Source organism: Lampetra fluviatilis, chromosome 40 (assembly GCF_964198595.1).
Source record: "Lampetra fluviatilis chromosome 40, kcLamFluv1.1, whole genome shotgun sequence".
Lineage (NCBI taxonomy): Eukaryota > Metazoa > Chordata > Hyperoartia > Petromyzontiformes > Petromyzontidae > Lampetra > Lampetra fluviatilis.
Genome location: NC_136314.1, coordinates 3,305,942 through 3,318,259, shown reverse-complemented (window position 1 = coordinate 3,318,259; position 12,318 = coordinate 3,305,942). Strand labels below are relative to the sequence as shown.

The 12,318-nt window shown below is 47.7% G+C and overlaps 1 protein-coding gene across 1 annotated transcript in view; it reads right to left on the bottom strand.

Annotated features, from left to right (window-relative positions):
• The window catches only part of LOC144946121 (uncharacterized), a 31,595-nt gene extending 28,574 nt beyond the window's left edge, over nt 1-3,021 (bottom strand). The window contains exons 1-2 of the mRNA XM_078874879.1: nt 2,289-3,021; nt 563-642 (exon numbers count right to left, since the gene is read on the bottom strand). Of these exons, the coding sequence (XP_078731005.1) occupies nt 563-642; nt 2,289-2,546 (338 nt within the window). The 5' untranslated portion in view covers nt 2,547-3,021. The remainder of the gene's footprint in view (nt 1-562; nt 643-2,288) is intronic.
• Nucleotides 3,022-12,318: the final 9,297 nt, after the last annotated feature.

Below are 12,318 nucleotides of genomic sequence, written 5' to 3'. Positions count from 1 at the left end.
ATTTGTCGGTGTTAAGTACAAGTACACTACTGATGCAATGCCAATGCGTTAGAGTACACTTATACATTTGTCAATTCCATAAAATTAAATATTGCATCTTGTATATTTTTTCGACAACATTACAGCATCACTAATACATATTCTTCATGTTATATACTAGTGTTAAATCTTACGTCATTACAATATACACGAGATCCGTATATATGTTGATCGTCTTCTGCACCGTACGTAGCTAACCGCGCTAATCGGAGGTGTGGAGGATGGACAACAAACTGAACGCAAAAATCAGTTCGAACGAAGTTAGTTTTCAATCTAGATTCAACAGTGCATAGCGCCAGTGGCTTCCTAATATCGGAAGGAAGAGCGTTCCAGACGGCCGCAGAAGCGCATCTGAAAGCATCGCCGCTCGATGGTTCGCCAACAAGCCGTGCGTCATCCGATGAGCCGAACAAAACATTGATACGAATAGGCCTGGAGGAAGGAACTGTTGCCATCGTCACAGCCGTTGCGAGGTGCCGTGGCTACGCCGATGGTGCCAGCTCCCGTTGCGCCCACCACTCACGTGAGCGAGTGGGCCCCGAGGAGGCGATGCAGAAGCACCACGACTCTCGCTGCCCGGCGAAATCTCTGCAGGGGCCCCAGCTACGAGGAAGCACAAACCAGACAGAGAATACATTTTTTGCATTTTGTTTAAAACATAAATTACGTGGAGATATATAAATATATGGTCTTATTTAGCCCTTCATATTCTCCGCGATATTATATTTCATCCAACTAGGGACCCCCCACCCCACCCATTGTGTGAATAGAAGGTTGTTGACAGTTAAGATCGGCACTTCACGAGCATTGATTCCAGCGAGCCTGACTCTGCTGATGAGACACCTGCATGTCGAAACCGGTCCAGAGTTGTTCTCGTCTTGAAATCAATGCCGCTGAAATGTCGGCCGTGTCGCTCGTGGGTTGTGTGCGAGATACATTGTGCAGAATGGATGGATGCGTGAAGGCGATATCGCTGATTTATTTCGATACAGGTAACGCTCAGATTTACCTTGAAGGGTAGGATGTTATCACCCACCCATGCTTGTGAAAATGATCATTGAAATTAGCTTTCTTATTCAACCGTGATTTTGGGGACACCCGTTTTTATATACTGTATTTATGAAGTTTTCTGTTGCCTTGTACGTGGCCAGAATTCCGAGCCTCTTCTTTCCTGCTCCTGGCTTCGATGAAGTTTATTGCTACTTTTTGTATGAATTCACGCCGTGTAGATTTCTCGTGTGCGTTAAGTGACATGCGTCCCCCCACCATTCGTCTTTGAAAAGTTAATTCGGTTTTTTTGTTTGTCAACATTAAAACTTGCAACGTTAAACGCATCAGAATATCTCATTATAGGGAGTTCATAATAGCAGGGTTATTCTAGCTAGTTGTAAAGTGGCATTTGGAAGCTAATGACAGGCAGATGTTCCTGGTAATCGATATTTTTGTCCTCGATTTGATGGTCTTTCAGACTCCCTCCTTTAATTTGTTCCCTCCCCCCTTCCCTTTCTTGGTTCCTCCAATTCACTCACGTTTCCGCCTTTCGTATTTCTCTGCTCATTTGAAGTGTGATACGTTTACGGGTGCATTAGAGATGCAAGTTGTTTATGCAAGCGAGGGGTCGGTTATCGGCAGCTGCTCAACTTGTGTCAGTGACTCAGTGCCCATGTGACTTGCAAACGTGACCATAAAGTCAACCGATTACTTTAAGAAACAATAAACAGGACGATGTAATCCACATCACTCCCATTCTACACAGGCGGACAGGATATTTGCGTAGTCTAATTTAAATGTGTATCTGTGCCTTTGGACGACCACTTTATTTTCTACAGTGGTGATACTCCTTTTTATTGACCGCATAAAACAATAATGTGTGTTTGAGTGGTGGTGCAATGGGTTATCGCATTGCGCTATGAACACAATCACCCTGAATTTGATTCCCAGCCAGGCGCGAGCATCGGTTGCGAGTTGATATCAGAACCGGTTCTAAGCCCTCTCTTTCAGCAAACCCACCCTCACCAGCGTGGTCAAGTATGGTCAAACAACACTCGTGACCAATAAGGGAATGCATGGGAAGGTTTCATACAGATGCGAAATTGACAAGCGACTGTCAAATAAAAAAGAAAGTGACCTGCAACCGGTATTGGAACTCACGACTCTGTGAGCTGAGCGCCCAGTTTTCGAACAGCAACAGAACGCCGATCGGAACGTCGAGCAAAACAAAATCCATCGCGATCGACCGGCGAACCTACTTGCTGTGCTCCCACGCTCTGGCCACCTCGCAGCTGTCCACAGGACGACGTCGGCTCCCGCTTGCATCGCCGCTCCGCGAGCTCGTGGCCTCGGGGGTGGGCGACCCGCGTGTACCCCGTGGCCCCGGGGTGGGCGGGCCCTGCTCCCTGGAGGTCGTGGGTCCGAGGTTCGCTCTGCACCGCGACTCGCGTCTCCGGCTTCCCCATCGCCTTGCACGTGGGCAGAATTCTGAGCCTCCTCTCTCTGACTTCTGGCATCGGCGAAGTGCCTTTTGCTTTGTTGACGGACCCGTCAAGCCCGGTGTGGATTTAACCTTGCGTGAAATGACCGTGTCCCCCCCTCCTCCTTCGAGGAGTTAATTTTACGTGAGATGATTTTTGTTGTAAGTATCACAATACGCTATTACTTACTGTGCTGTCGCTTCACTAATGCGATTTTTGTAACACAACATCAACGCATACGTCGGTTACGCAAACGAAAGTAATAGCAACTTTCGCGTTCAATTGCTCTCTGCCGAGAAATCATCTTGCGCGCAAATTTCGCAGCCACGTGTGGCATCGAGCTCTTGCTGAGTTCGTCATTCAACTGAACTCGGGCGATCGTGCGCTCGCTCCGGTAGGAGACCCCCAGCCGCTCCGCAGATCGTGCTCTCGTGGTCGTATCCAAGACGAGCGGTCGCACAAAGCGCTCGAAGCCGAACGCTTGGCAGCGGTCGGCTCCGTTTTCAAAGCAGCCCGGTCTTCTGGATGTTGTTATAAGCCGAGGGGGGAAGCGCCGGCGGTGGTGGTGGTGGTGGGGGTTATTAGGGTGTGAAGAATGAGGGGGGGGGGGAGAGGAAAAAAAACTCCGAATGGAAACTGGAGCCGTGCTTGTGAGGACGGGGTGGGCAGGCGGGGTTGAGTCACTACGAAACGCTCGGCGTCTATAATTTTAGTGATGATCCGGTCTCTTTGACCGCTGCCTTCCCGAGACAATGCTGTCCGGGCTGTGCGCGACCTCTGTTCTCTGCCAAAGGGCAGGCCCATGGCTCTAGTTCCATACATTCCATGTAGCTTGCCCCCCATGTCCACCCCCCATGCCTCCCCCCCCTGCCCTCTTCATCTTGATGATTCAAATTCCCTGCTCGGTTTCTCGAGCACATTATCGGGAAAGGGCAATCGCGTTTGTATTCCCCTTGTTTTCTCAACGCAGTTTGTGTTTTTGTTGGCATGGGATGCGATTTAATGTCATACCCAGGACAAAAATGCAGACCACCAAAATCGTCCAACAATGTCAACTTGCAACGCTCCGCACGGTATTCGCTCGCTCTCGAAGATGGAGAGCGAGAGAGCCACTCGGAGGCAGTCAGAGGCACCACGGGGAAGTGGGAACTCCGTCAGCCAGCAATGGGCCTGCGCCAAACCACCCCCCACACCCAAGCTCTTAGGTCCTCTAGGTATAAAGGTAATTTTAACACGTTGGCTTTCGCGACCAATATTGTTCGTAATAAAGTTTTTTGGGTTAGATCGCTGTAAGTATAAATGTGTCGTCACCCTCCACCACCCGACACAACCAGTAAGGGATTTGTCACGTAAACAACGCGCGCCAATTAGTTTACTACTTCAGCCCACCGGTGTGTTGGAGAGTAAAACCACAACATTTACAATTTGAGTTCGACGTTTCGCTGGTAATTACACATGATGATGATGCTGGATGTAATTACCAGCGAAACATCGCACTCAAATTGTAAATGTTGTGGTTTTACTCTCCAACACACCGGCGGACTGAAGTGGTAACTAATTGGCGCTCGGTGTTTACGTAACAAACCTTACCGGCTGTGTCGGGTGGTGGAGGGTGACGACACATTTATATTTATACTTACGCGATCGAACCTAAAAAACGTTATTATGAAACCTATGAAGGTGTCACCGGCCAATGAATGCGTTGACATTGTGGGAGGAACCCAGAACGCGCGGAAGAAACCCCCACGCGGTGCGAGTGGAAGGCTCTGAGCGCTGCTGCCCCATCTCAGAACTCCGATGCTGAGCTGGGTGACGCCGCTTAGGGGGCAGAGGTCGCAAACGGGGTTTGATTCCTTACCCGTACCCGGCCGCACCAGGGTCGCAAATGAGTACCCGTACCCGGCCGTACCCGTACTCTACCCGAAATGAGTGACAAACGGTGACTCACCAGTGACTCACGGCCTACCCGTACCCGTACCCGGCCGCACCAGGGTCGCAAACGGCTACCCGTACCCGGCCGGGTTCGGGTATCGGGTACCCGGTTGCGACCTCTGTTAGGGGGCCATCCATTCAGTCCGTACGCATGGCGGGGGGAGGGGGGTTAACCCAAATGCGTACGCTTGCGTATAGGGGGTCTACTGACAATGTACGCATAGGAAACGGGGGGGGGGGGGGTGAAGCCTCGACAATAATTTGTCTACATTGGCCTTCAAATGAGCCACAGTTCCGTTTCTTCAGCCGTCAGACAACAAGTCCTGCCGGGAGAAGTAGGGACTGTGGGAGAGGTGTCACTCGTGTGCCACCGTACCCCTGACTGCGGCTGTCACGCAGCTCAGCAGTGAGTCTGACATAGTCTGGCGGCCTGCTCCGTGGATGATCACACGCCCTTCAACCCGGCCTCACTGCAGACTGCCGCTGGCTCAAGGTTTTAGCTGCCGCGGTGTTCTCTGTTGGTGCTGCTGCTGCTCCCCGGACTTCAGCACTAACACTGCTCTGCACGTCGGTCTACTGCTACAGCAGATGTTCAGTCGACGCACTTCACATGGAGACGAGTCCACCGAGTTTTAATTGTGCTTTAAGATCATAATAGACGTGTTTTTTTAATAAGCAGTCAGGATGGATAACACGATCAAGTATGACTGTTCGTACAAAGCTGTGTGTGGCCGATATTTAATCTGCGTGGATTAAATATCGGCCGTTCTATAGGATTCGGTGGGGGGGGGGGGGGTGCGTCAGGTGTACGTACGCAGGTGGGGTGGTGTAACAAGTCCGCGTGCGCACAGGGAGGAACGTCGTGAATTTTATTTTTTTGTTTTATTTTACTTTCATTAATTTTAATGTTTTACCTACGTGACTTTACCGAAAAAACCTAAGAATAGGACGGGAGGGGTCAAGTTTTGACAGATTTGTGCGTACCTACTCAATGGATGCCCCCCTGAGTGCTTGGATGATGGGCGACCACCAGGGCTTGCCGGGTTAGGTAGGCGTGGGGGAGGGGGGCAGGAATTTGCGGTATCGATCGTGGGGGGCGGGAGAGGGGGGGGGCGCCAACCCCACTCCCACCTCGCGCGTGTGGGTATATTGCGGGCATCCCCCGGGTTTGCTCTCGCACGAGGCCGACCTCTGATTCGTGGGATGAGACCCAAACGTGCCCGAGCGCAGTGAAGGCTCGAGACCAAGCGAGGCTCTCCTCGGTAAATAATTCATCGCGAAGGCGCCTTGACCTCACGCTGATGTCGGGGAATTTATATTTCACGAAGCCACGTTTAAGTAAAATCGAACCCAGCAATGCCGCGTGCAATTACTGAAAAGGCAAATATTTGTATTTTTTCCATTTGTTTTTATTCATTGTGTAGTTTGCGGAGACAATCTGCAGTGTTTGATGTTTTATTTTTTTACATTTGTTGTGCACTTGCCATGTATCGGTTAATGAACACCGGGTTGGACGTTGTGTAAAAGAAAAAGGCGACTCTAGTGTTCCCTTCATCCAAGCTGGCCTAGAATGAAACTCAGAATGCATTGCTATCGGTAGTAAAATAAATATACTCAGACCTTTAACTCTCAATAGCAAAATGGCATATGCGTTAGTCGTCCTAGTTATGGCCTTTATTTTAATGACTATGATATAATAGTTCAAACATGCTCAATGTTTGTTTTATTCCTCTATCTCCCCTCTGTGTCGGTTATTACACAAAAATCCATCTGGCTCCTGCACAATATTCTTGGGTTTTTTCGGTAAAGTCACGTAGTTAAAAAATGATCTCAGCCACAGCCATTTCTACAGCGGTCATATCCTCTCGAGCGCTCTCTGCTTTAGCTGCCATTCTGTCACCATTCTTGTCATTATGGTACGATACATACTGCGTATATAGGTCCTGGTAACTGATGTGTGTGTTTAAAATAACTGTATGCCTATGGTGGATATGTGAGTAGTACACTTTACTACAATTCTCGTGACCCCAGGACGATTCCTGGCAGGGACGCATGTTGTCACTCACAACCAGCATGCTCCGTGGACTCACTCCTGCCCAACTTCTTCCCCTCTCGGACTCACTCTACTGCCCTCCATGCACTCGCTGCTTCACCAACAAAGACTTCCTTCCGAAGCTCCCCGGTCAACCTTATCTCTGTGGGAGGTCGCTGATTCTCCTTTGCTGCCTTCCTCCTGCCATCCATGCTGTAGCACCCCCTATACAAGGAGGTCAGACTCGAGACCTTTTTTTATTTTCGAATTCCGACTGCCTCTGTCCAAACAAGCCCAGTTTCGCGACTGCGTCTCGAGATGGGATCGCATTCGGACGGTGCATAGATCGACATTTTGCGCTGCGTTTTTGTATCGAACTGGTCCCGCTGGCCTCCATCCCCCAGGTTCACGTCGCCTAAACATGAACACATTACGCGGCGGTTTGGCCAGAAAACTCATCACCGCCGATCGAACTTGAGCGGCGGGTGGCCGCAACCGCCACGGCCTTGCGCTCCGAGTTGCTCCCGGCCTTCCTCGATTTGTCGCCAGCGCTCGATTCACTTCTGCAGCGCACTCGAGGCGCAAGGCTGTGTTCTGTAGGCCATTACTACGCGCAATCGCGAGAGATAGATCGCCTTCCGTGCCGTACGGATGGATGGTTGCAAATACCGAAATGTGCTCGTGGATGATCTTATTTAATAGGTTCTCGCTTAACAGAACTTGTCCCCAACGGGTTTATTCCGATCACAAATGTTAGGCTCGTGTGGCTGCGGGTTGGCTGTGTCTAGCCCCATGCACTGGCAGGGTTGACTCATTGGCACTGCACCCTGGATGTGTGGTCTAAATAAAAGCCACCATGGCTCGAGACCCTGACCTCTGGACCTACCCATTCATCCCGTTGAAGTCTAACCTGTTGTATGTATTCACAAAGCACTGATAATGAAGGCAAGGCATTATATAGAATGTGTGCAAAGTTGATCACTCCGGATTAGCAACGTGTATATGCGTGCATTGTAAATAAAAGCAAATAAACAAAAAGCATCACTAAGGCTGGCTTCTGGGCCCACTGATGGTCCGTGGATCATTCATCTGAAACGCAGAGAGAGATGCAGGCACACATTAGGTTCCAGACAGTGGTGGTGCTGGTCGTAAGAAAATTAAGCCAATGCTTGGAGGCCCAAGCGGCTGAAGAACCCCAAATGAGAAAAACATTTTGGGTCAACCAAATATCATCTTGAATTCATTTCTTCAAAAAAAGCATAACAAAAAAAATTCATATAAACCAGTTAATTCATGACCCATAGTTGTATTGTAGGTTAGGCTGTGTGGGTATGATGTCAATATTCTTAGGTTTTTTCGGTAAAGTCACGTAGGTAAAAAATTAAAATGATTAAAAGTAAAATAACAAATAAAATAAAAATCACGACGTTTCGGAGGCAACACAAGCTTCCGTCTTCAGGTGGAACCGTCACAGCACGATAGCTGTATCACTTGATACCTCCGAAGCGTCGTGATTTTTATTTTATTTTTATTTTACTTTTATTAATTTTAATTTTTTACCTACGTGACTTTACAGAAAAAACCTAAGAATATGAATCCTTGCACAGTCACGAAAGCTTAAAATATAGAATGATGTCAATATTTTAACCATAACTCTCCACCACCCGACAGAGCCAATTAAATAAAATTGTCACGTGGGCAAACATCTCAATTGATTAGTTTGTTTCAGCACACAGTACTGGATTGTTGAAAAGCAAGCAAAACGTTGACAGTCTTATACAACGTTATTTCGCTGGAGATTACATCCAGCCAGTGGTGTAGTAACAACATTATCAGCCCAGGAGGTGTTGCAATTGGTCAGATGGAGCCCCGATATTTGATTTGTCTCGCACGGTCGCATGCAGGCTATTATCTATCGCGGCTCCTCTTACCTAATCGCATCATCGTTACGCTCACGGTCTCGGACATTTAACGCTGTAGGGACACTCCGTCTTTGCCAAATGCAGTAACTACAGCTCAACAGTACCCTCTATGCAATATAAATGACGTATATCTAATGAAATACATATCACAGAAACAGAGATCTAATGTGAAAGCATGATCATAAAATAAATTTAAACCGCGTTTTAAGTAAGTGTTGTTCTTTTACACTGTTGAAAATGTCTCATGGTGGTTGTTAAGGGGGGCCCCCAACTCGTAGCTTTGGCCATCAGACGGGGCCAAGACACGACTTGCCCACATGCTAGTTAGGCATCTGTACATCGTGCCTCCCACAATGCAACCCAAAATTAACGAATCAGCGACGTCTATACGTGAGCGTTGGGGCATTGTTTAACATTCAGTGTCTAATACGTTTTGAAGTGGAAACGTTTATTTTGAATGCTTGGTCAATTTTTACTTCACATGTCTTTAACATGTACTTCACATGTACTTCACATGTATTTCCGACACTCGCGTCGCGACCAGTGTCGTGGAACCAATCACCGTCGTTGAGGCGTTCTACTGTAATTCCCTGACGTGCTTACCTGTCAACTCCTTATCAGTGCCAACTTTATTACAGACCAATTCAGACCTTATTGGTCACGCCTTTCCCCTTATACATCTCAACGTTCATCCTACAAAGTCCCATCACAAGTGAGAAACGCAAACAAATTGACAAACATTTTTTTTGTTTGCCTGTATTGAAACGACTTTACGCTGCATGGGCCTTACAACGCAATTTCCCTGCACAAGAATTCGGCGTAAACCGTGTGGCTTGACAGATATGGGACGTGTGGAGACGGGCCGGTGCGCTAGACGTCATAAAACAATACCTCTGTGTGCCTATGTTTTGTCTCTCTCTATGTATCTCTGTGATATCTATCTGCTTATCTGTCTGTCTATATGTCTCTGGTTCTGTGTTTCTATATCTCTCTCAAATTTAGCATTCTCAGGAAGAACGTAATCAACCAGGTAGGGTGTTGACTGTTATATTATCCGACTCTCTGTTGTATTGCATTACATTTCTAAGTATACTAGATTTGTGTTTTCAATTTAATTTATACCTGATGATGATTGCTTGTGTTGCAATCGAAACATCGTATGCTAGTATTTAATTTATTATTTTATCTTTATACGTGACTTTACCAAAAGAACCAAAGAGTAATTCCTGCAGTCACGAAAGCTCCAAATTAAGTTTAAACAATAGCAAGTTTCAAGGCCCGCCCGAATGGCACCACCCGCTCCGTGCACGCGTCAAACCTCGCGGTGAACGCCCTCATTCTGATGCTCGCGCGCCCTCTTCTGAACGTGGGCGGCAACGCCTCCCGCGATTTCTCCGAAGTCCGCCTCGCGTCTCCCCGCCGATGCCCGCGCTCGATCCACTGCTGCCCCCTGCCGGGCAGAAGAGCGCGCGCGTGTTTCGGTGACAGCTCAAAAGGGGGTTGGTGTCCCGTTGCCCCATTGAGCTCTTCGTGTCTTCTGAAGCCAAAGGGAAGCCGCACTCACAACTTGGACATCGATTTGATCGGGAGTTGTCAGTCAATTAATACTCGTGTTGAAAGAGCGAGAGAAAGTTCGAAATAAATACGCAAAATCACATTTATATGGACGTGTTTTACAATTTTAGGATCAGGCCAAGATACGAAATATCAGATGATTTGAATGTTTCGGATTGATATGATATTACGACACCACGTGAAGTTGCAGCACTTTCATGAAGCCACTGCTGTGCTGCTCCCACCATGAGGGATGTCACGTGGATAGATTTTCACATCGTCAAAAGTGTACGTGTTGGTGTAAACTGAGACAGTCGGAATTGTAAAAAAAAAAAATCGGAAAGAAACTGAAATCCTATTTGCTTTAAAACCTGGAACTCATCCCTACAATTTAATAATCCGTGAAAACTTCCAAACAAGTCACGTCACAATGTCTCCACAATCAAGCGATGTAGCAGTGTCTGTTGGCATCTCTGAGCCAGTGGTGGAAATTCCACATTCCTATGGCAAGGTCGGCCCCTCTATAAACACACACGCGGTTGAGTTCTTGCAAAGTGGCACTCGTTTTAATGACACAGAACACGATGGTACCTTTTTGAGCAGGAACACGGGCTCTTCCATGGACTGGATGTCCCCTCCATAATAGATGGATTTCTTCTGTTGGGTGAATAACATTTCGACGTGCATGATGAATACTATGCAAGGCACATTTGATTCACGTTAGCCAAAGAGTATACGGGTGAAGTAGTGGTGCAGTGATTAGCAAGCTGCACTATGAACCCAGTGACCCAAGATCGATATCCCAGCCACGGCTAACAACAGTGGCAACCGATCTGGCTCTCCTAACCTTTGACCTACCTGCACTGACCAGCGTGGTGAAGTATGGTAAGAGGGGAGGGAGGCCTTCGTTCATTGGTGGATTGAGAATGATCGGAAGTTATAGTTTGTAATTTATTTTTTACAAATGAACGCATGTCATCATCACTGTCATCAGGCTGTTCATGAGAAACGATTTGAAATAACATTGGTAACAGTTCATTTTCTCGGTTTTTTCGATAAAGTCACGTAGAAGGGAAATAATAAAATAATAAAAATAAAACATAATAAGATACAATTCTCACGACGTTTCGGCCACAACGCAAGCAGCCGTCCTCATGTGAAGAAACAGAGCTGTCGGAAACACAGCGTCTTAATGAAGACGCTGTCGAGAGAATTTCATTTTATTATGTTTAATTTTTATTATTTTATTATTTCCCTTCTACGTGACTTCACCGAAAGAACCAAGAATATACAAGCATCGTCAGGGTCGAACCCACGATCTCCTGCATAACAGTCGAGCGAGTTATCATCTCGCAACCACTGCCCATGTGCATGCGGAGGAGGCCGTTCCTCCAGCACTGCTGCTCCAGTGTGCCAATCATCAACTCCGCGGGCGGCACAATCACGTGACCTATCTACGCGGCTCCTTCATCCACCTGAGATTGACGCGTGTCGCCGTCGTCGCGACAGCCTGGCGGGGGGAAAAAGGTGGTGACTCCACCCTGGGCCTCGTCGGCTCCCAGGGCCACGAGCAGAGCCCCCAGGGCACAGAGACACACGCACGCGCCCGGCAGAGACATCTTCCTCCTGATCTGTAGGGGCAGATAAGGGGCCACGCGCGCACATCGCAAATGGGTATGATTCGCAAGTGTTTTTGTTGCTCTCGCTATGGTAAAAATAATATTTTCCTCTACTCCTGCTGTGAAACTTCACGAGTTGATTCCTCAAACCCACGTTGAGGACTCGGTCACCCAGACACGGACCGTTGCGTCTCATCCACACCGAATTGAAAACTCATTTATTGTTTAGAATTGGTCCTTGTGATTAGGGTCCGTCCATAAATGACGTCACGCGATTTTGGACGATTTTTGACCCCCCCCCCTCCGCCACAAAAAGTCAGACCCCCCTCAAATATGACGTCACAAAGCTCTGCCCCGCAGCTGCACTCTGATGTTGTAGGAGAACAATATATATATAAAAAAGTATATTTAATTAAGTAGAACGTGTTGTCTATATTTATTTAAAGTTGTGCATTTTGATGTGACGTAACATTTTTCAACCTGCCCCCCTCGTCACACATCGTCACAAATGTCTGACCCCCCCCCCTAGGTGCGTGACGTCATTTATGGACGCCCCCTTAGTTTGTTTGTCCTTCCGCCGCACCTCCCGATTAACACGTTTGGCTACGTACGGTACGAATAAAGTTCAACATGCTTGTACATACATAGTGTGTTCAACCACCACCACACTGCCGGTCACAACGACGAACTCAATTACTTACCCATTCACTAACCCAGTCACTCACTCGTTTACTCACTCACACAGTCAC